The 25,529-nt window shown below is 37.3% G+C and overlaps 1 protein-coding gene across 7 annotated transcripts in view; it reads right to left on the bottom strand.

Moving 5' to 3' along the window:
• Positions 1–494: 494 nt before the first annotated feature.
• The window catches only part of MITF (melanocyte inducing transcription factor), a 224,653-nt gene continuing 199,618 nt past the window's right edge, over positions 495–25,529 (bottom strand). For 4 of the 7 annotated variants that reach the window (XM_010350113.3, XM_074404539.1, XM_074404542.1 and 1 more), the window contains 5 exons: positions 20,220–20,337; positions 17,633–17,707; positions 13,085–13,160; positions 9,063–9,210; positions 495–4,000 (listed from right to left, as the gene is read on the bottom strand). In XM_010350113.3, the coding sequence (XP_010348415.2) occupies positions 3,599–4,000; positions 9,063–9,210; positions 13,085–13,160; positions 17,633–17,707; positions 20,220–20,337 (819 nt within the window). In that variant the 3' untranslated portion in view covers positions 495–3,598. The remainder of the gene's footprint in view (positions 4,001–9,062; positions 9,211–13,084; positions 13,161–17,632; positions 17,708–20,219; positions 20,338–25,529) is intronic. The other 3 variants (XM_003939461.4, XM_074404540.1, XM_074404544.1) reach the window with 1 other exon arrangement.

The following is a 25,529-nucleotide window of genomic DNA, read 5'->3' as shown; positions in this document are numbered from 1 at the left end:
TCTTAAGTAGTATATTTAAAAAAAAAAAAAAAAAAAAAGCAACCAGGAGCTAGCAGCCTGGGTATATTAAGCTTTCATTATTGTAAATTTGTATTTTAAAAACCCAGTATCTTTTCTGTAAATATGCAAGGGTTTCTCTGACAATTTCTCTTTTTTAAAGCCACCTCTCACTGAAACATTTTAAATAAAACTCCTATATCTAAAATGAAGTCTTGGCATTTGGGAGTTTAAAATCTCCCCAAATTCTAAGGGGGATAAAAAAGCTGCATAATTATAGCTCATCTGAGTGTAAGTCATAAAGTAATCAAAAATGTTTAAAACCAAAACGTAACATCTTAGAGTGGCATTTTAAACAAAAAAAAAAAAAGTACTTACTGGCACTTTAAAATTTTTCATGCAATTTGTTATTCATTAAATCAGAAGCAAATGTGCACTACCATTTTTTGATACGGCAAATAACATTCAAAATTGGCATTAACACAATAGGCCACCACTACGTGAAAAACCAAATGCTTTAATGAGGCTATCAAGAACAAGTCAATTATTTCATTGGATACATTAATATCGATCCATAATATACAGTGCTATGGACCACAGAGAAATTATTGCTGCATCCAACAGCAGGTGACTATTATTAACATTACAGTACCTAGCATCTGCAAGAGACAGTCATTTGTCATTTTTATCAAGAAATAGGGCTTTTTTCTACTGTTATTGACATCAACTTTTCCCAGTGCATTTTTCAAAAATATTAATAAGTGCATTCCTTTGTGCTTTATATCTTTTAACTTCCTATGTATTGTATTTGTTCTTATTGCTTTATTGTTTAAAAACAACCAGAAAGAATTTTGTCATCCTATGTATGACCAGGTTGCTTGTATGCTTTTTGGCGAAGTCAGAAGGTTTGGTATTTCCATTGCCCTACCCAGAGTCAGACGGACAATTTTGGCATTTTGGTCACTCCATATGGAGGTCCAACCTCGAGTCACAATTCTGCACCCGAGGATAGGGGGAGTGGTGTGGATCATTTTCTCGTTACAAACGACAAGCCCAAACCACTGCCTCTTGGCTTAACTAGTCCCTAAAACGAATCCACACTCTATTTGGCAAAAAGAAATAAATAAAACCACCCCCCAAGATTGCAGCATTCTCCCGGGCTTGCTCACCTGCCACCTGCAGAAATTGTCTCTTAAGGAGAAGGGGACGGGGAAGCAGGCAACGGCAAGGTTAGGAGTTGCGACAGTCAGGGTAGTGGTACAAGATGCCATACTTTCTTTCAACAAAGCTTTCTATATGGTTGCTTAACCATGGTCCTGTTCCCTTGGCCATAGGTTAGTCAATCTTGCTTTATTTTTAAAAACCCTCAAAATCAGCTAAGGAAAACTAATATCATAGCATCACATCTTCAACTTTTACATCCAGCGCCCACCCCCCCCATATAAATATGAAGAGAAAAATAGACAATGCTATGATTGTATCAGTGAATACTATGGTACAATTAGCTGTGCATGCAGATTTGCATCACTATTCTAGGAAAAGAGCTATACAGTTAAGGGGGTTGAAAGAACGGGAAGTAATTTTCCCTACCCCCTTAAGTAATAAAGCTATAAAACTGATAGCATCACCAATGTTTCCAAGGATTCTCATTGCCCAGCGTGCATGGGAACTATGCAGTTGATTATTTTCACCTAAACCGTTCATTCACACATCTGATGATCACTCCTTCTCTATGAACCTTCCATCACCCACCACCAATTCACATTTGACATTTAAACACTTTTTTAAAAACCCTCCTGAATAAAGTTTCCTGATGAAAGAAGTTGGCACACTGTCACTAAAATATATTTAATATTAAAAATATCTGAAGGAAAATTGGAAGCTCTTATATTGTCTACATAGGCACCATGCTACATGTTCCTCTTGACTATAGATACCATCTTGAAACTTTCCCCTACATTACAGTTCAGTCAGTGCTAGTCCAAAAAAGACTACTGCTATATTTAAGGCACTTCATTCTGAATGGATATGCTTTATGCCACTTACTATTCAACTGTAGGCTGCTACTGAGAAATTCCATTCAACAGCCTGGCTCATAACACTATATGGCATCTGTATAAAACATCTAGGCTTGATACATGTGACACTATTGTTATTGCATAGGACTACACAAGTAGATAATGCACTGAAACTAACTTTACAACATTGCTCCTTGTTAAAACGTGGTTATCAAGTAACAGTAATTTGCCAATACAGTATTTCTTTCTTTAAAACAAAATTCAGCAAGTTTGCTGAAATAAACCCCAATTAAATGACCATAATGGGCGTATTAATGCTATGGTTATCCATCTTCAAGAATATTGCTATTTTCATACCCTAAAAATAAATATGTAAGTTTATTCTTTCTAGAAAGCCTGGTTTTAACCTATTAATACTACACCTTAAAATGTGTCTAAAAACAGTTCCGGTTGAGACCGTAACATACAAAATATTCTCAAAGCTGTCTTTTAAACACAAGACCTTGCATAAAAGTTTTCTTTCATGGGTGTACAAAGAATGCGGAAAACTACCAGTGAATTGTAAAAATATTGAAAACTTGCCATTTTCAGATGCATATTCTTACAAATTAATACAAACATATTGAAAAGAATGATGATAATAAAGAATCTGTACAAAGCAAATGAATAGTAAAACATAATTTAAAAATAAAAATAGTAAAGCCAATTAGAAATATGCTGAGTTTGGTTTTCTTATCAAAAGCAAAAATGAATAAAAAAAAAAAGAGTAAAACAAACTTTCAGTGCTCCTCAACATTTTACTTTGAGAGGACATTAATTTCCATTTCAAAATAAAATATATCTTACGAAAAACTGAATCACACTCATTGATGAAGAAAACTGTAACAGCACAGAATAAAAGAGAGCAAGATTAGATTTTATATTTCAGAGCCTTGGTCTAACTCCCTTCAATTTCAGTTGGTATCAGTTATGTTTTCTAACCAGATGATTCTCATGAAAAGGCTGCATTTTGTGTGTGTGTGTTTTACAGAATACAGTATTTCTTTAAACAGTTTGCAGTATAAACACTAAACAATGCTAGAGGGGTACTGTATCTTTAAGGCAGTACCAATGAATCAATACATTTATAAAATGGAAAAGGATTAGTATGGATTTCTTTTCCTCTTTCTTTTTTTTTTCTTTTTGGTTGCTTTACATTCTTTCAATTAAATTTTACATTTAATTTCCAAGGAAGTCACAGGCATAAAAACCTCAAATCAAGTTTCCCCTGAATAAAAATGGACAGACATTTCTCTGATGCAAAATCCTCTTGCTCAGAAAGCTCAAGTCTGTGGTGAATTCAGTTCACAGATACTGCACACTTATTTGTACAATACTTTGGAGGCATTTGTAGTTGTAAAATAGAATATACAAGTCTGTTTCACAAAATTCTAAAAATAAAATATATCCTGGGCTATTGATAAAGCATGAAAAAAAATTTCATATTAAAGGAAAATTATCAAGAAAACCCCTTCAGGTAAATTATTAAATCTATGAATCAAGAAAGGAAGCAGTTTGTGCGAATGCAGTGCAGGGAGGATTCGCTAACAAGCATGCTCCGTCTCTTCCATGCTCATACTGCTCCTCCGGCTGCTTGTTTTGGAAGCTCCGGGGGACACTGATGAAAGGAGTGGATCAGTGACACCAACAGGAGAAAGAGTGTCGTCCATCAGGATGTCTTCCAGTTTGGATCCCATTTTTGTGGGGACGCTATAGGCTTGGTTTGCCTCAGCCCCAGTTCCAAGGTTGTTGTTGAAAGTGATGGTGCCATCCGTGAGATCGAGAGTTGTTGTGCAAGTTAGGTCTGCATGATGCTGAAGGAGGTCTTGGCTGCAGTTCTCAAGAATGGGTTCTTGCTTGATGATCCGATTCACCAAATCTGGAGAGCAGAGACCCGTGGTTGGAATAAGGGAAAGTCCATGAGCTCGGGCCTGCATTTCAAGTTCCTATAAAAAGAGTAAAGATAAAATACTGAAATAGGCAGAGCACAGAGGACTTTTAAGCCCATGAAACCACTCTACATGATACTGTAATGGTAGGTGCATGTGATTAGACATTTGGCCAAACCCACAAAATGTACTCCACCAAGAGGGAATGTAAAGTATAGACTTTGGAGGATAATGAAATGTCACTGCAGGTTCCTTGATTCTAATAAATGTGCCACTCTGGTACGGGATGTTGATAATGGGAAGGCTGTACATGCTTGGGGGCAGGAGGTAATGGGAAATATCTGCAGCTTCATCTCAGTTTTGCTATGAACCAAAAACTGTTCTAAAAAATAAAGTCCATTTTTAAAAATCAGATACTTTGGATTGGCAGGGCGTGGTGGCTCACGCCTATAATCCCAGCACTTTGGAGGCCAAGGCGGAAGGATCACTTGAGGTCAGGAGTTCAAGACCAGCCTGGCTAACATGAGGAAACCCCGTGTCGACTAAAAACAGCTGGGCGTGGTGGTGGGCACCTGTAATCCCAGCTACTTGGGAGGCTGAGGCAGGGAGAATCACTTGAACCCGGGAGGTGGAGGTTGCAGTGAGCTGAGATCATGCCATTGCACCCCAGCCTGGGTGACAGAGCAAGACTCTGTTTCCAAAAAACAAATAAATAAAACAAATAATTGGAAAACAATAAATCCTCAAAATAAAAGTGTTTTGTTCTTTTAAATTAGTAAGTTCTGTATATCCTATAGTAGACGTACCACTGGTAGTATGTGAAATAAGTTTTAGGTGTTCTATAGATTTGATTATGTGTGCAAAATAGGGAGAGATTGTCTCTCACATATATTAATATTCACACTGAGGATAAGTTGAAAAATATAAGAATGAAGTTTTAAATGTGAGCTAATAATAATATTAAGTAAAGAATAATGTATTTTCATGGTCCTTCAACTGTGCACTGAGGTCCCCAAGGGTGCTGCAATGAACTCACAGCACTGGAGATGTCCTACCTTTCAAGGGCAATGGCAAAACTACCTGAGAACTACTAAACTCAAGACAGTTTTCTTTCAGCATCAGATTGAAATGCTATGTACTTTTCAACCACATAGTATCATTGCAAAGTTGAGCTTTTGGCAGTTGCTATGATTAAAGAAAAACACGTGCTGCATGAACATCATTGTGGACTGGGAAACAAAGGTGGTGGTGTCCGATCATGTTCCAAGGCTTTAGAAGTTGTGCAGTGCCCAACAGGCACACACGTCCAGTTAGTTAAGTACTGTGGTTATTTAATAACAAAATAAAAATGATATTTTCCTTTTAATTGATATGCTTTATTTTTTCAAATGGCTACCACGTTGATAGAACCTAAATACTTAATAAGTTGTTTGGACCTAACAAAAAGAGTGAGTATTTTTTTGGGTCTAGGGAGATGGTAAAAGATTGCTAAAACACTAAGAGTACCATAAAGTAAAAAAGTTTGGGTAGTGACAACAAAAGTTTATGAAAGTTCTATGCAACTAACTAAAGTTTTAGAAGCATCATTTAACCCATCTCACCAAGGCAAAGGGAAAGTATGTTTTTTAACTCAACAAGTAAGTTCTCATCTATAAGATGAACAACTTTTTCCCTTTCCTCCTCACATACATTCTTATGACTGGCTAAATTGTGTCCTGGAAAAAATTTGAATGTTGAAGTACTAACCTGAATACCTTGGAATGTGGCTGTATTTGAAGATAGGGCTTTTAAAGAGGTGATTAATTTAAAATGAGATCATACTGGTGGGCCTAAACCCAATAGGACTGGTGTCCTTATAGGAAGAGGAGATTGGGACAGGCACACACAGAAAGAAGACCATGTGAAGACACAGGGAGAAGACAGCCATCTACAAGCCAAGGAGAGAGGCCTCGGAAGGGACCAGCCCTGCTGACAACTTGATCTTGGACAACCAGCCTCCAGAATTGTGAGAAAATAACTACTGTTTCCCACCCAGCCAGTGTCACTTCACTACAGCAGCACTAGCTGACTAACACACTTCCTAAATGCCATTGACTCCCCCTGTATCTCATGGCAAAATGCCTTCCAGACAAGCTCTTTACCTTTTTCCTTTCTGAGTATCCCTGGGCATTCCGAAAATGAACCATAGACTATAATAGAGTCCTGATAAACATTCTGCTTCTCCATTCAAATGCTCCCTTCCATGATTGTGAAACAATAACATATAGCAATATAATAGAAATTCAAAGCAAGTCACCTTTCCTTATCAGAGAGGGGAAGGACTCTCCACATGACATGGCCTTTCAACCTTTGCCCACAAGCTGAGAAACATATGTGCCTGAAAAGCCATATTCAGTCTAAATTCAAGGTTTTGGGGTCTGCAAAATCATTTTTTGGATGCAATATGAGTAAGAGCCAGGAGCTTGAGATGTCACACAAGTATCTTCAAGTTCCTTTACGTAATCTCCAGAAACACAAGTTTCTTCAGGCATCATTTTAAAGCCCTGGGCTATTTAATACCATGGCAGTTCCACTGATATTAAGGTGTCATGCTCTTTCTTCTGTGAAAACTTTTGCGTGAATCACTTAGAGTGAAAATGAAAGAAAGACCTTAGGCCCAGGCTGAAAACATGGACTCCTGCAAATCTACAGCACATGCTAGTAAGACCAGCACCTCCATACATGCAGACTGTCTTTTCAGAAAAAGAATAATAAAGTTGGATTAAGAGAGGCGAACATCTCACTCTAATCCTTTGTTGTTTAATTAAAAATATTTTTCAGTTGATTAAAGCATTACTCAGATTTCTAAATAAGGTGATAAATATTACCTAGAGAACTCTGGCTTTATTGCATCGTGAGCTTTTCTAATTAATAATGTTTTCTGTGATATGCAAAAGTTCTAAAGGCTGCCTCACACCATCATTGGAAGAAAACCAAGATAGCATCACCATGGAATTTCCAATGCACATATTTCACAATATTCGTATTTCATATGAATATACATGTTTGGAACCCTAAAATAAAACAAAACCTAGTTTCTCTTTCAAAATAGTTATTATATTTTAATACTTGTAAAAGGAATGATTAGTACAAGCTGCCTTTTTTTTTTTTTTTTTTTAGACACAGTCTTGCTCTGTTGCCCAGGCTGGAGTGCAATGGTGCAATCTCGTCTCACTGCAACCTCTACCACCTGGGTCCAAGTGATTCTCCTGCCTCAGCCTCCCAAGTAGCTGGGATTACAGGCATCTGCCACCACACCCAGCTAATTTTTTTGATATTTTTAGTAGAGACAGGTTTCACCATGTTGGCCAGACTGGTTTCAAACTCCTGACCTTGTGATCCACCTGCCTCAGCCTCCCAAAGCGCTGGGATTACAGGCGCGAGCCGCCGTGCCCGGCTACAAGCTGCTTTTATAAATGTGTAGAGTATGTTCAAGAGATTAAATACTTACAGCTACTTATTGAAGAGACAGAACATAAAACCAACAAATGAAGCCAAAGTAGAGGAGGGGAGGGGAAAGCAGGACTTTCAAGTTACACACAACCTCTACTTCACTACCCAGAGTCTAAATGCACCCCTACAGAGCAGTGGCTTCCCACCTCTCCGCCCCGCAGCCAAGGAATCGCTGCAGTGAATGAGAGATGTGGCATCTCAAAATATAAGCATTCAGAAGACTGGAGACCATTATTATAAATAAATGAATTGCTCTGTTTGAAAAGTTCAACTTTCAGGAGGAACACCACTAAGTGAAACACAGTGGTATCTAGGATGTCATATTTCTCATTCCTGTTTCATAAAACAACTCCATGAATAGTTGCACTGAAAAGTTGAAAGACAACCCTTGCTTTATGGCAAAATCTAGTAAAAGGTGTGTCAATCTACTCAAGAAGAAAATATGGTGGCATTGACTCTTTCAGATAGGTTGTGTTCAAAGTCAGCAAATTAAAATTACCTTCACAAACCCCATTTGGTCAATAAGAGAGAGTCTGTTTTTGAGAATCATTTCAGAGGAAATAGTGTCCTTTCACTCAGCAAGAGAGGCCGAGCACCTGAGAGTAGTTCCAGGAGCTGATACTAAAGAGGAATTCCCCATCTCCTGCTTACCCTGGTGCATATACTCACTGAACGCAATGACGTACAAGTGGCACATGGTTAATAAAATCAGCATGTCTTCTTCTAAGGGTGTATAGTTTAAGTTAAAGATATATATGCTACAATTCCAGCATTTATAACTATCTCCAAGAATTATGTACTTAATGTAAGATCTTCTGGGTGCCCCCAAGTTCCCTATAAACACACACTTTGACCATCGACTGCTTCCCCGACCCTGCAAATAGTAAGGCATCTTCTTATTTAATGTGTATAGTCAGTGCTTATTTTTTTATGTTCTATAAAGTCACTGTGAACACTGAACTGGTGAACACTGAAGCACTGTTCCTAGCGGAATTGCAGGGTTAGGTTCCTGTGAGACCCTGGTCATAACACTTAATCTTGTTTTATGTATGTTTCTGTTGAAGGTAACCTTATGTAACATATGTTGTTGACTCATGAATATTAAACTCACAGCTAATAGCACTGTAACTCATACCTGAACGAAGCTTATCCAACGCCTGCATTTTCTCTGTAAGGCACATCACGGCCTTCTTGCCCTCAGGAACTCTAGACAGCACTTTAGCATTATGCTTGGGGGTCACTTTAAACAGCAAAATCACCAACAGAAACCACAAAAATGTAGAAAGCACTGAACAAACCATGAAAGAAGTACTTGTTTAGAGGATGAGAGTTGCAACAAGAAAGCAGTGAACTTCGGGTAGGGTCACTCGACCTCACCTGGAAATGCGTGCCATGGGCAGCTCAAAATTGCCACTCTGCACATGTCCGAGAATGACTGTGGATGTGCCACAGATACTGCTTTTGGAGTTACAGGTAGGCAAATTCACAAATACAGAATCCACAAATAATAAGGTTTGACTGTGTTAGGATCACGTAAGTCAACTCTCCTATGGCTCATTATATCCATCTTTCTCCTGTCTTGAAGGTGGTAACAAGCAGTAAACTTTACACAACTCAGGCTGTGTACCTGTATTCTGAGCAACAAATGCCGGTTGGCATGCTCCAGTTTCTTCTGTCGATTTTCAAGTTCTTTTGCGCGTTGCTGTTCTCGTTGCAACTTTCGGATATAGTCCACGGATGCTTTTAAAATGGTTCCCTTGTTCCAGCGCATGTCTCTGCGATGAAAATGAAGGAAAATAGACATTTTTAGAATTTGAGGCTCAATGAAAATTCGATATTTAAAGCATTCCATTTCTCTTTTTCTGAACATTTGTTTCTTTTATTTCAATAGTTTTGGGGGAATAGTGGTGCTTGGTTACATGGATAAATTATTTAGTGGTGTTCTGAGATTTTGGTGTACGCATCACCCAAGCCATGTACCCTGTACCCAGAGTGTAGTCTCTTATTCCCCCATCCACCTCCCCCTTCCCCTCCGTTCCCCTCAACTCCCCAAAGTCCATTGTATTATTTTTAAAAGCATTCAATTTTAAAGATATAATAACCAGGTTGGGCGCGGTGGCTCACACCTGTAATCCCAGAACTTTGGGAGGCCAAGGTGGGTAGATCATTAGGTCAGAAGTTTGAGACCAGCTTGACCAACATGGTGAAACCCTGCCTCTGCTAAAGATACAAAAATTAGCTGGGCAAGGTGGTGTGCGTCTGTAATCCCAGTTATTCAGGAGGCTGAGGCAGGACAATCGTTTGAACCCAGGAGGCGGAGGTTGTGGGTAGCTGCTGAGATTGTGGCACTGCACTCCAGCCTGGTCAACAGAGTGAGACTCTGTCTCAAAAAAAAAAAAAAAGATAAAATAACCATACATTACTAATAGCTACCATTCATGAGTGTTTGCCATGTGCCTAATGTTGCCCACCCCGTTTGTATACATTGTCTTACTTAAACCAGACAAGCACCTTGTGAGACAGAGACTTTGTGCACATATTGAAACACAGACAATTCAACTTGTCCTAGGCCCCACAACTACTATATGGCAGAGCCAGGACTTTAGGTCTGTTGATTACAAAGTCAGTTTTCTTAAACACTATATTAAACAGTTACAGCTTTCTAAAACTATAAAAGTTAACTCACTAAAAATAAACTATGGTAAAACAGATCTGTGAGATTTCACTGCTAAATTGTTTGTGGCATAAAACTGGCATCCTTCTTCTTCTTTTTTTTTTTATCATGAATTATCATGGGCAGGCTATCTAGCCTCTCTCTGTATCTGATTCCTCATATACAAAATGATGATACTATACTTGTGTAAGCAGCCTAGTAAGAATGTTATTGGAATCAAAGGAGCCACTTTACATGAATGTGCTTTTGGAAAGTTAAAAACACAATTCACATCATGGAACAGGCACTGTATTTTAGGCTCAATATAGTAATGCTAATAGCTATCTTTCAATAGCATTTACTACGTGCCAGACACTTTCAAAAATATTTTACAACTTGTATAATCAAAACAACCTTAATGAGTAGGTACTAACATGATCCCCATTTTACTGACTGGAACCTAAAGCACAGAGAGGTTAAATAATTTGCCCAAGGTCACAGAGCTAGGAAGTGGCAGAGCCAGGAAGTCTAGGGACTCTGGCTCTCAACTCCCTGCTCTAAACCACTATATCATACTTCCTTTTATGTGATTGAGTCCTGAAAGCAACTAGACTAGTTAAGAAGATTTTGATGTCCCTTTTTTATCAGATGAGAAAACTGAAGTACAAGAATGCAAGTATCTTCCCCAAAGTTAGATACTTAGTGAGAAACTGTTTTGGAATTCCAAGCCAGGCAGCCTAAAGTGATGTCTCTCAGCTCTTAATCAGTAGAGTTTCAATATACTTGTATAAGAGAAAATTAAGAACACCATTCATATGTGGGTAAAAGTACTTTAAAAAAAATAAGAGAGCACTCCAGAAAAATAATAATGAACTATAATTACATAAGTAATATTTCTATATTGCTTTAAATTATCTGAATCCTTTTATAGACAATATCCATCATAGTGATGACAAGTATGATGATGAAAACAAAAACAATGTGATGTACGGAGAACCATCCATCCCATAATCTATAGCTGCTAAAACCAGATTGGAAGTATCAGGTAGAACTGATGAATGAAGGGTCATTAAACAAGTCACCAAACAGTTGATCCTCATATGGGTTACATTAAGAACAAAACAGACGTTCTCCCATGAGAGGGACAGTTGCAGGACCCAGAGAATTTCCTGGGGTTGATCCCTGGAGTCTGAACACCAAAGATGGCAACCCAGGCAAACGTCCTGAGATACCCAAAGTGAGCACAGAGACTTAATATTCAGAGCAAAGATCAAAGTAAGAGAAGTAACTTTAGCAGCCAGAGAGAAATGTAATTAAAATAAATGATGCTTCATATAGGCTAGCAAGATGAGAAATCAGAATTGGGATATTTGAGCGATCACTCAGTTTAAAAGACATGATTGTTTCAACCAGTTATCTTGGGTTTTGCTTCCTTGTGAGATCCAATCAATCAATTATGCTTCTGAGTTTAAGAAAGCGTTTTCAAACTTATTTTGTTCGGTAATAAGAGGGACTCTTTTTTCATAGAATAGTGTACACAGGTCTCCATTACATAAGATCAAGAAAAGCAGACTTGTTCTGGTGGGAGAAAAGGTACAGGGCTGAGACCCCAGTCTGTAAGACTGTGTCTCTATAGCAGCCCCAAGGTACATTATAGAAACCTGGTGTGGGTTTAGATTATAGTCAGTTTTATCTTAAAACAATGCCTACAATTAAAGATCACTATCAGTTCAGATTATAAACACGTAAGTATTCTAATACAATGGGGAAAGAAGATATGCAAATAGAGGCTTTCACTGTAGCCCCATAGTTTCATAATACGTTGCTAAAGAGATTCACATGCTACAGTTTAAAAGAATATGCTAAAAAGTGAAAGCTGATAAAGAACAGGAAAATGGGAATTCAATTTCAACTATCATGCAAGACTGACTATAGGAAATGAAGGTCACAGCCCTTTAGTAGGATAAATTTGTGCTGCAGAACTGAGAATTTGAAATGTTTCGGGTTTGAAAATGCCTTTCCTTGAAACCTGGGAAAGCAAAACGTTGAAGATGAAATTGTACCTGTACATTCATGAAAATCACCTCACAATAGGTGATGGTTTTATTTTGTTACAAATTCTCTTAACAATAATGTGAATAGCAAATGTAATAAGCCTTGCATGAATAATACTTGATTTCATCTTTATATTTTATTAGGTAGCTAAAAGGTCATATTCAAAGGCTAATTTCATAGAATGCCTGTGGGAGCCATTAAAATGTACACATTTTCTAGCACTTGCTTCAAATGGGCCAAGTTCTAATGGCTAAAAACTGTGTTTTTGTTGTCCTATCTGCTGATGTTGCAGGTAACTATAGGCTGTTAAGAAAGACTTGAGAAAATTATCTTCACAGCTGTAATCTCTGAAAGGAGCAGGGCAGGTAAAGAGAGACCAAAAGCTGAAATCCAAATTAGCTGACCTGTACTTAATAGGAGGATTAAAACATTACTTTTTTCCCCTTGAATGGTAAAACATACAAAGAGTAGGCAAGTTTTCATAAAAACAATTGACCTTTTTTGTCTGTTCAATATCATTAAACTTGAAGTCTCCAATGTCTGTTCATCAGTGCCTATTTAGAGATACTGTACAAGTCAAACAGCAAACAGTCCACAAATCCAGCTTTAACAGCTATTGAAAGCACTGCACTTCATGAACCATTATAGGAATTTTTTTAAGCTCAGTATTTGTTTGCAAAGAATTGTTAGGTTTCAGAAAGGCACAAGCAAAGCATCTAGTGTTGAACAGTCCTTTTGCACAGTTCAATGCTTTTGTCTTGAAATTTTAGTTTGATGAGACTAACCAAAAGAAAGGTGTAAGAAGAATTTAGGAACAGAACCAAAGGGAGAAGGGGAGACTTCTTAACTTTAGTTTTTACAAATGCATTTTTTACAACATATGAAAAAAACATTCAGGTATGAAAAATATATGATGCAGATTAACATGCAATTGTACTCACGGATCATTTGACTTGGGAATCAAAGTACCTAGTTCTTTAATGCGGTCATTTATGTTAAATCTTCTTCTTCGTTCAACTTCAAGAAAAGAGCACAGGAAAGGGCTATTAGTAACAGTGCCATGTCTGCATTTAGCATATCTCATCAAAGACATGTGCATATTAACTTCGCCAGGTCAGGACAATGGAAACCTGAACCAATTTTATCCCTATTTTTAACCATGTTTTTAATATTGCAGTTAAAAATAAGCAACCTTTCTTATACATATGATTTCTCATTTGCTCTTTTAACAACCCTGAAATCAGTTACTATCCTCAGTTACAAATAATGAAATTGCCTTGGAGATACTGTTATTAGGGACTTGGCGAGGACATCCAGCAATACTTGGTGAATAGCCCGAACTCTAACCTAACCCTGTAGAGCAGAAGTCAGCAAACTTTCTGCAAAGATCCAGGAAGTTAGCACTTCTGGCTTTGTGGGATAAGTAGCAAAATTTAGGACATTATACAGGTATTTACTTAACTGGAGGGAAAACAAATTTCCACAATTTTTTTTACTGACAAAATTCAAAATATAATAATTGAGAATTTTTTACAAGGCAAATCTACTAATGAAAAGCATTCGAATTTACTTGTCATGCTGAAATTTACATTGTATATAATTTTCATATAACAACATATTTTTTTAGCCTGATTGGTTGATTGAGATGGAGTCTCGCTCTGTCACCTAGGCTGGAGTGCAGTGGCATGATCTCGGCTCACTGCGACCTTCACCTCCTGGGTTCATGCCATTCTTGTGCCTCAGCCTCCTGAGTAGCTGGGACTACAAGCACATGCCACCATGCCTGGCTAATTTTTGTATTTTTAGTAGAGAAGGGGCTTTCACTATGTTGGCCAGGCTGGTCTTGAGCTCCTGACCTCAAGTGATCTACCCTCCTCGACCTCCCAAAGTGCTGAGATTACAGGCATGAGCCACCGTGCATGGCCTTTTTAAAACATTTTAAAATGTAAAAAGCATTCTTAACTCATGGGCCACACAAAAAAACCCTATGCTCTAGCCTAGTGCTACGCAACAGAAATATAATTTGCGTACGTAAGTTTAAGTTTTCTAGTAGTCCTATTTAAAAAGTAAAGAGAAAGAGATGAAATTAACATTTTATTAAACCAATTATGTCCAAAATATTATTATTTTAACAGGCAATCAATATAAACATTTACACATTAAATATTTAACATTATTTTCTTCATTCTAAGTTTTTGGAATCCAGGGCGCATTTTACACTTTCAATTTTACATCGCAATTTGGACCAGCCACATTTCAAGGCTGAGTAGGCATCAGTGGTGAATGGTTACTGTATTGGATAGCACAGCCCTAGAACTGAAGTCTAGCATTTTTAGCTATACCATGCATCTTCACAGCATTCCTGTTTTATGAATCTAGGTGTAAGTTCAACTATCATCTTCTTAGGGGAGGATGACATAATAAGGCAAATGAAATGATGAAAGTCTCTAATGAATGTAGTCAAGCAAATAAATTCCTAATAATTTGAAGTCTAAGAAATTGGATTAAAACTATTAGTATTTACTCTAAATACCGTAATATATGCTTCTTTTGGATCCACTAATATTCTGTACACTTAGATAAATAATGTTATTTCCTGCTTTCCCAATATAAATGGCAGTTTCTTTTGGCTGAGAGATTATTCCAGTGATGAAATCCGTTTTGTATAATACTAAGTCCTACCATTAGACTTTAATAAAACAGAAACCCTAAGTGATGTTCGATGATTTTGAAGAAGGAATTGTGGGGTCCTTGATCCACTAGCTGATCTTCCCCAAAACTCTGAAGTATGACACTTTCTTCTTCTTTTTTTCCAAGCACATAATAAGCATAAAATTCCTCTAGCCCCTCTGGCTCCTTGCTATTTCTCAAGTAAGCCAGACATGTTCCATTGGAGGACTTCATACAGCTGTTCTACCTGCCTGGAACATTCAGCCTCCAGATATGTGAATGGCACTGCCCTCACTTCCCTCAGGTAGACTCAGATTACCTATGAGACTTTCTGGTCACCCTCTTTGAAACTGATCCACCACCTCCCATGTCCATGCTGACACTATACTCCCTTGCTTGTCCTTTGACTCCACATGGAACTTTCTGCCATCCCATATTCACATGTCCCATTTGTCTATTTCTTATGTTTATTCGCTGGTGCATCCCAAGCAACTGTGTGTGTCTGGCAGATAGTAGGCCCTCAACGAATATGTATTAAATAAGAAACAAAACATTTAAAGTGGAATCATACTAAAAATGACCCTGCATCTATCTTTCTTTTTCACTCACCAGCATATAGCTGACATCTTTCGCTGTCAATATTTAGGTGTACTACATTTTATTTTTAGTTTAGTGACTTCCCTTTCCAATCATTTATTAGAAAGATGATATAAGCTAGTAAAAAATTTCAAAAAATACAAAGGTGTATTAAGGAAAAAGTAAAAGCCAAGTCTTTATACCATTCAACGTCTATATGCCTGGGTAAATTGTCACTGATAAGGGTGATCTCTAGATCATCTCCCATGCACATACACATCCACATAAACATACTCACAAGCATTTCTCTCCCAGTGTGTTCTTTTACACACTGGGATATTACAGATATTATTCTACCCCTTGCTCATCTCACTCACTAATACATGGTAGATGACCCCTAACTCAAAGGTAAGCTTCTCAGGATGGGAAACTCATCTTCCGGTTCACATCACACAAAACAGCAGCTCAACATATATTAATGGCTGAATGAATGAGTGAATGAATGAATGAGTGAATAGATGGATGTATCCTTTTGTACATCTTGGCAAGTATTCTTACAAAATAAATTCCTAGAAGAGACACAGCTAGACCAAGGAGCAATCTAACTCTCAGTATTACTTCCCAGTGGTTGGATGATACTTTTAGATTGCTTCATAGCCGTCAGAGTTTGAGTGGATCATGTTTGCACTTTACTGACAACCTTGACCTCGAGAGTTCAGGTGCCTAATTATAGGTATCTATTGTTTTTCATAAGATCCAACTCAGTTTTCCACATCTCACTTAAGTAGTTTTGGATAATGCCTAATTATCTTGTTTCTAAAGTGTTTTAAAGGAATTAATATCTTAGGGTAAAATTACTTAGAAGCTGGAGGAGGCCTTGGAGATAATAGTTTATATCTTTTGGTGAAAAGATAAGGAAAGCTTCTTACACCTGACATGAGAACTGGGGATCGGTATAGCTCTTAAAGTGAAAACCAGCACCCTCAGGACCCAGCAGTTCTATTTGTCAGTTCCGTTTCTAACAGAGAGAAACAAACTTTCTTGTACACAAACAGACACATATAAAAATGTTCACTGTGGCATTGTTTATAATAGGAAAAAACTAGAAACAACATGAACACACAGCAGTTGGGAAGTTACTAAATACCATACAGTCGCACTGTAAAATACTATGCAATTCGTTTTCAAAAAGTAGATATAGATTTCTAACAGCAAAAGGTTTTCAAAACATACTGCTCAGTAGAAAAAAAAAATCAACACAAAATGGACAACAGAATACCGTTTGTGTTAAAACATATACAAATCCATATTATTTCTTTTCTGTGTGCATGTGTCTATATTCTTAATACACAGAAAAAGGTCAGGAAGAGCAACGCCAAATTGAAACCAACATGCATATTCCTGGGAACTACAGGATAACTCTGGCCTTATTGTGTTATTTTTATAAGGAGAAAGTGTTTGTATATGACTCGCATTCTTAAAAATTAATTTAAAAAACAGAGGCTATGAGGCCATGAGATGAGAAATTCACACACAAAATATTTCCTACCTGCAAGCCCTATCCCCCCACTTTTTAAAAAATCTGTGCAACTTGTTTTACTTGTTTATAGTAAACAAAAATTGAAGTATTCATAGGAAACAAGGTGAAGAATTGATCAAGAGTAAATTAAACACATAAAAATAGTTTAAATGCTTTAGAACTTTTGTTTTATAAGTCACGAATAACAGAAGAAATTTAGGAGGCTACCTCATGCATTTACTCCCCTCTTCAGACTGTTTTTTTCTTCTTTCAAATCTCATTGGAGAAGGTGCTCACCTAATTCCCTTTTGTTAATAAGTTCCAGTGTGAGCAATACTTATAATTGGGTAATTGGGGATCAATTCTCCTTTTCAGCAAAAAAGAAGAAAGAAAGAAAGAAAAAGAAAGAAAGAAAGAAAGAAAGAAAGAAAGGAAGGAAGGAAGGAAGGAGAGAGAAAACCCCACTACTATAAACAAAAAAGTAAATAAAAACTCTTCAGAAACTAAAAATAAGTATATATACAAAATTTAATTTGATCTGAGATAAAATATGGGGAAAATATATAGCTTGGTTTCTGTCAAACACAATTTTCTTCCATAAGAGATAATTTTAACAGCTGTAGTAATCAACTTTCCTCCACAGAATTTTTGGAAACATTTTTGATACATGGGGGAGCATTAACTCTAATATCAAACATCAAGAACATAAATAAAACCAACTTACTCAAGTTGTGATTGTCCTTTTTCTGCCTCTCTTTGGCCAGTGCTCTTGCTTCAGACTCTGTGGGAAAAATACACGCTGTGCACGTGAATGAAGTCATTAGAAGTTGGAACTGTTCATGGTTGCACAAAATGTAAACTACAAAATATCTCATTTCCCAACATATGAAAGCTTATCTGACTTGACTCTAAGTACAAATACGTTTTTTTTAAAAAAGGATATCTTTTTAAAAAGCTTGCACTTTTTGAAAAGCAATATACATATATCAAATATACAGTATGCAAAAACTGCCCTTCCACAAAATGTTAAAAACCCAGTAAAAATTTTCTGTATATGGTAAACATATACAGATACTAGCAAGAAAGAAATCGACAATTAGAAAACTATGTCAATTTGCTGTTGATACTCTATTATCAGGAGTCTGATATGTTTTGTTTTCAGGCATAGAACCTTTCAGTCCTTTCTTGATGCCTTTGTAACATGCTGATATAAAAGCTGAGTAGAGGCCCAGCATGGGTGGTTCATGCCCGTAATTCCAGAACTTTGGGAAGTAGAATTGGAAAGATCACTTGAGCCCAGGAGTTCAAGACCAGCCTGGGTCTTTACAAAAAATAAGTCCAGCATGGTGGTGCATGCTTGCAGTCCCAGCTGAAGTGGGAGAATCATTTGAGTCCAGGAGGTTGAGATTGCAATAAGCCATGATCATACCACTGTATGCTAGCCCAGGAGACACAGTGAGACCCTGTCTCAAAAAAAAAAAAAAAAGCTTCCAAATTGGATCTCTGTGTCTTCTGACTAGTTCATGGAATAAACTCATTTTTTCAGAAGTTGTTGCCAGATTATGTTAAAATCTGCTATAATGAAATCATCTAATAACTCTTAGAAACAACTATTTACTAGCCTGAGTCTATAAAAACAAAATAGAAATAGCATACAGAGGCATTTGGTGGCAACTCCATTTGGAGAGTTCTATTTGCATAGCAACTCTTGTGAGATCTCTGGGATAAGAGACTACTTTTTGCCTTAAAGAGAACAAAACAAAACAGAATTTTTTAAAAAATGTTACTTGACCAGTCGGGATTCAGAAAGCTCTGTTATTTCCTTTTCAGAAGTGATAGTTGAAGCATTACACTATCATAATTTAGAATTTTATCTCAAAATAGAAAACTTTTTAGCATAACTTATAGCCACTGAAGCATATATATACACCATATATATTTATTGTATGAGTGTTATATATGCATATATGCATATATATATGCATACATACATTTATATATGCATAATATGCATATCTATGTGTGTGTGTATATATATAATTCAGAAGATGAATTCTCTCAATTGTGATGGTCAATCCAAATCATTTTCTAGTTTTTTTCCCTCACACAGAAGCATGACTTACATACCCTCCACTTCAGTGATTCTGAAGTTGTTGTTGTTGTTGTTTTTCGTTTTGCTTTGTTTTGAATGGGCTCCCTCCTTTTGCCCAGGCTGTAGTGCAGTGGTGCGATCACAGCTCACCCCAGCCTTGAACTTCCAAGCTCAAGCGATCTGCCTGCCTTGGCTTCCCAATGTGCTGGGGTTACAGGTATGAGCTACTGTGCCTGCCTGATATTCTTGCTTTTGTTGTTGTCTTGCAGTAATTTTCCTTTTTGGTAGGGTAGCTACTTGTGTTTTGGTTTTGGGTGGTCTTTACTTATTAATTACCCTTTTTTTTCCACTCAAATCCATAGTTTTTTAAAAACATCTTTCTACTGCTTATTTTCTAAAAAAAAAAAAAAAAAATTTTAACACACGACTGGCACAGGAATTCTCTGTACCAAATCCATATTCCATATTCTCAGTCTGTTCATCCAATCCAGCAATATGCAAGGATCAAATAATAAAAAGAGGGGTGGGGTAAGGGTCATAAAATTCACCATGGTAGAATGCCAGTTCTAATATAGTTTCTGCCATGTTTTAATGACCAAATAAATGCCTTCCCTAAGGCATTAAACAAAGTGGAGAAACAGGTAATTTCATACTTGCCTCAAGAACAAATAATGCCCATTGCTCCATTTTATAATTTTTTCCCTCTGTATAATAAATCTTTTGCACACAATACAGCAAAAGATAACAGGAGGCATCTGAAGATGTAAGAAATATATTTTTCCGCTATCCTAACTGTGGGCTCGAATGTGTGTCAAAGGAAAATTTAGATCTGGGTTCTCAAACTCAAATGCCTTCAGAGGCTTGGTAAGAAACATACATATCAGGTAGGGTGGAGACAGCTACAGCTGAAAGTGTTGCCTACTGCATCCAACACAAAGGGCACCTTCACCATAGACACAGTGATTAGTGACATGTGGTAATGGTGGCCCTGATTCCCAGTATTCTCAGTAGATTTTCAAGGATCTCCTTGAAAAAAACAGGATTTTCAAGTATAAATCCTCCATCTTAAAATATTGTACAATGCTTAAACCACTGCAGGGAACTATAAAAGTTATGTCCATAAGTTGGATATAGTTTGCACATCACTATATCGATAACTCTGTCTTATCAGGAAGTGGACAGAAATCCGCAGTAAGAGGCACATTTGCTAAATGTTTACCTGTGAGCTCCCTTTTTATGTTGGGAAGGTTGGCTGGACAGGAGTTGCTGATGGTGAGGCCTGGGGGAGGCAGACCTTGGTTTCCATAAAGGTCAATCAAGTTTCCTGAGACAGGTAACTAGAGAAAAACAGTAACAGAAATTAACTGTTGAACAATTCCCACTTTTTTCAAATAAAACCTACTTTCTACTCTAGGATTTATTTAAGAAAAATTATTTGATACAAAAACTCATTTTTAAAATAGGAAAATATGAAATGTTTACTTTTTCATTTACTCACAGATAATAAAAGAGAGTTACAGGGTCTCCTCAACTAGTTCCCTTTGAGGGAGAAAAGTAGAGTCTCGCATCCGTAAAATAATTATACTAACTAGCTGATAGGTTTGTTTTCAGCATAACGTGGTGAATGCATTATCTAGTACAACTAGTAGCATACAGTAGGTGTTCAGGCAATGTTGGTTATTATTGTAAAACAAGATTGTATATAAAATATGACTTTTTCACCAAATACAACTTCTCATTAAAGTTAATTTTGTTCCTTTCCTCTCTTTTCCACCTCTTATTCTCTCTCTTTCTTTTATAAGGAAAAGTAATAAAAGCATGTTGTTGTTTTTTTAAGTGGAAAAGAAATGATTTCCTTATTGCTAGAGAAAAAGCGTTTCCTTGAAATTGAAATTTTCCACAAAGCCACAAGAGGGAGCCCATAGACTTTATAAAAGGGCAAAAATTTACACTTTCAAAAAAAAAAAAAAAGAAAACGAAAACGAAAAAAAAGAAATATTTAGCCTTCCCCAAGCTAGCATCAAGAGTTTTTCCTCTCGTCCTGAATGGGATGTTTTAAAGCAGCGAGCTCTTCTTTGGTTGTGTGTGTGCTTTTCTTGGTAACTAGCTGGTTACAGCAGTTTATAGGCCTGCTTTTGTAGAAGAGGCCCAAGATGAACTCCCTTCCCATGCCCTGAAATACAGTTTGAAATAGTAACTATGGAGAAATCGTTGAGTGACCTCACTCCTTCCACTGCAGACACGTGCCATTTCTAGATTAATTCAAACGATTTCTATAACCATGATTACTGGGTAAGACTATGTTGTTTAGCCCTCCCGTTTCTTGATTACACACAATTTTATTCTACATCTGAGAAAAGTACATTCATAAAGCATTTAGGTATGATTAAAGTGTTTAGTGACTGAGAGGTATCCAGTAAAAATTGTACTCAACAGAGTAGCTTGTATCCTCTCAAATGAACACTAACACACAGATGAAAATATACCACAAAATACAAGCAGAGTCAAATGTGCTTCCCCTCACTGGTAGCCATTGCATCCATATCTGTGATGGCTTCTAAACATATGTTCTATGAATTAAACCCCTAGCTAAGAAGATTTGGGTGGGAGGCAACGGACATGGAGAGATACTTCCCAATGGGCAAATCTAAGGCTCGAACAGGATTGCAGTGGGCAGGGAGGACAGACAGACCAGCAGAATACAACTCCCTCTTTTCTTCCTTTTCGAAAGCTGCATTTATAGTATATGCATAAAACCTAATATACATACCCCCATATACATGCACAAAAATAGACATTGTGGTCATTTAAAATGCCCTTGAATCCTATTTCAAGGCCTTCTAAGTAACTGATAAAAAGTGACTTTGATTATTAGCTGTCATTTCACTAAGTGGTTTTATTTGAAATAGGTCACTTTCTCGGGGTCAGCTTTGCTCTGTGTATGTTTAGTTTTATTCTTGTCCAATTTAACGCAAAGTGAAAGTCACTCACACGATTCAAAACAGCCCTGTAAAAGTACCAGAGAGTCTAAACTTATACAGCTGCCATGATGTCTGGTAACTCCTTGGATTCCAAAGCTTTATTCCCCTATCTTTTGACAATTTCAGATTTCGGGAAAAGTTCTGGATTTTAACAAACTAAGAATGTGATTTGAAAACTCAAGGCAATAAGCTAAAAAAAAAAAAAAAAAAAAAGATTCCCCTTGCTCTAGAAATGCAAATCATATATATTACATTTTCATACGCAAATTGTATACAAAACTCACTGTGTTATTATGATGATTTGTTATGGATAAATAATAGCAATTGATACATATCTCTAAGTCATTGATAGACCTACGTTGAACAGATATCAATTCTAAGCTTCTTCTGGACAGGAACATATTTTCTAACTACATTCCAAAGAAGAGATACGTCCATGAGTAAGAGAGAGAATGCTTTCTGCCATAGAGAGCCGGACGGACAGGGTCGGGGAGACAAAGAGCAAAGTCGAGTGAGAAATGGATTCAGATGGGTGAAAACTATAGAAAGGACTGCTGTGATTAGCATGGATTGACGACAGGGCACACCAATAAGGGAAATGAATCAAAATCCCTATAGCAAGATGCCTCATTGAGTACTCTACTGAGGTCAGACATCATTACTTCCAGTTGAAAAAGCAGCTTATAGCCCTCTATTTACTTCTCTGAAAGATTCCCTGCTTTGGCTGCTTTTCCCATACTTGCCGATTAGGAGTGGAGCATACCAGAATACTTTGCTGGGGGTTATGTCATTTTGGGGGGCCTGCTTTGGGCAAAGCACAGAACTAAAATGGCACTTCGTGTACAGCATCTTACTGATTTTTACAGAAAGAAAGCCAAGGTTTTTGCCATTATCGAATGGAAGTTTTTGGTTGGAGGTTCATGTCCCATGTTAACAGCAGAACTGGGGGTGGGGAGAATATCAACATGCTGATGTTAACCAATTAGAAACTGCAACATTCAACTCATCTCCAATTAGACCTGAGGAAATAAAAACCCTGCCACTTACTAGCCAAATGTGGATACTCCAATCTACTGATTAATGGGGCAGAGCTTTATAGCCTGTGCTTAGGAGTCAGAGACCCAGATTAAAATCCTGCCTCTTTACTCTGGCTATGTGATATTAAGCAAGTTCTCTGAGGCTTGTGACAACCATTCTTCTTACAAGGTTTTTATGAAATTTAATAAAGTAGGTGAAACACAGTGCCTGCTACCTAAGTGATCAATAAGTGGTAACTGCTATGACTAACAATACAGTATTATAATTTTGTAGGGAGTACTGGATTCCCACTTTGCAGTTTTGACAGTTGAGCTAATTCTCCCTTTGATCAACAAAACCACCTGCCATGTTAATTACTAAGTACATGTCAATGAATAGACAATTTTTACCAGACTGTAATGCAAACCTAAGCACAGAAATCAGGGAATCTGCAAGGCTGAGGTGACCACTCATTATTCTAAGTCAAGGCTTCTACACGGGAGCTGACTTTGTTTCCCTGGATCAATGTCTGGAGGTGTTTTCCTCTGACACACCTGTGGGGGATTTGCTGCTGGCATCCAGTGGGTAGAGGCCAGGGACGCTGCTAAGCATCCTAAAATGCACAGGACAGTCTCCCACCACAAAGACTTATCCATCCCAAATGTCATCACTTCCACAGTTGAGAAACTGTGTCCTAAATGGTGCTGTATGTCCTTTGTATCATCAGCTGTTATTTGCTGAAGCTACCAAAAGGAAGGCTGACAGAAGTAATTTAAAATATGTCATTTAGCCACGCACTTTAAAGAAAGGATTTTGTGGTTCTTTTGAAAACTTCCCCCCTAAGTATAGTTAACATCATAATTAGGTCAAAATAACACCTTTGGAGCTAAGAAAGAGGAAGAAACTTCTTCTATTAACATGTATATTTTCTATATTTGTTGGGTTTTTACCCAGCCCATTTACCTAAATGACAAGACTTCACTTCCAGAGCACAAGCTGCACCTTAAACAAATGCAACACAGTCTAATCAGGACATATAAATTGAAGGTAGATGCGCCTGGGTCTATGCCCCCATCTTGGTCTGAATTGAGTTCTTCAATGCTGTGCTTCACCAAAATCAATATTTTTCCAAGTAAATGATAATTGTAAAATGTTAGTATTTTTTCTCTCTGGATGGTCCCCTTCTCTGAATATCAATTGAGCACTGTTAACACAAGTAAACTGGGACTTTTATTCTTTGTTTGTGATAATACAAGAGGGCCCTTGTGCTCTCAGAATAGTTATTTCTAGACTTCAATTCCCTTAGGACAGTTTCCTCTCTAAGTGTTCCTTCCACTTTATTTTTTTCTAAGTAGTTAACTTGAAATAAAGCATTTCAAATAATCAAATAAAAGAAAAAAAATGCCTAACATGAAGAATGTTAAATTTAAAACTTACTGTGGGAAAAAAATTAAAATGTTAACAGGTTGTAGTAGCTTTTTTATTTAATTTTGACAATCAAAACCCAAGTTCATCAAGAATAAGAGCTAGTAACTAACTTTTAGTGAGAGCTTATCAGGGTCCAACTGTTCTAAATACTTTTTGTGGATCACCTCCTATAATTCTCACATTAATTCTGTGGCAGTAGATGCTATTATGATCCCCATTTTACAGACAAACAGAAGCAGAGAGCTCAAATAACTCACTTGAGAGTATGTATTCAGATGTCTGGTTCAGAGTCTGTGCTCCTAATGTTGAAGTTACATTGTCTTTCCTTTAATGGCAAAATGCTAAAACAGATTTGTTGGAAGAAAACTCTAATGGAGCCACATTTAGCCTTTCCAGCATGGGGATATAGAAGAGAAGAGGATGCTGGGATAAAGTCAGTGACTTCTAAGGGTGGTTTCAGGGGACTCCTTTCCTGTCTGGGAATTAATTCAACTGTGCCCAGAGGATCTTTGCTATCTGGAAATTCCCTTGAGATGACCTTTCTGCTCCCAAATTAGCCTTCTCCCTTCAAAGAGCTAAAAGAGTCTCCCCTTTCTAGACTGGTACCCACCCACCTCCATGAGAACAGAAAGCATACCTGAGTCATCTTTGCATCCAAAGCACATTGCCCGGTGCAGACCACCTATTAGGCATATTAATAAATGCTAAATCAATATTTAATATAGTTTAGGAGCAACAAGATAATGAAGAAACAAGGCCTCAAGGCTAATGTAGACTGAATGAAGAAGCATGAGGATTCATTCTACTTTTTTATTTTTAAATTTGTTTTTTAGAGACAGGGTCTTGCTCTGCTGCCCAGGCTAGAGGACAGTGGTATGATCACGGTTCATTGAATCCTTGAATTCTTGGGCTCAGGTGATCCTCCCATATCAGCCTCCTGAGCAGCTAGGACTACAGGTATGTACTACTACTTCACCCAACTATTTGTTTTACATTTTTTAATAGAGACAGGTTCTCTCTATGTTGCTCAGGCTGATCTCCAACTCCTGGTCTCAAGAGATCCTCCTGCCTCAGCCTTCCAAAGCACTGGGATTACAGGTGTG

This window comes from Saimiri boliviensis, chromosome 8, assembly GCF_048565385.1.
Source record: "Saimiri boliviensis isolate mSaiBol1 chromosome 8, mSaiBol1.pri, whole genome shotgun sequence".
NCBI classification, from domain to species: Eukaryota; Metazoa; Chordata; class Mammalia; order Primates; family Cebidae; genus Saimiri; species Saimiri boliviensis.
This window is presented reverse-complemented; position numbering and strand designations above follow the sequence as displayed.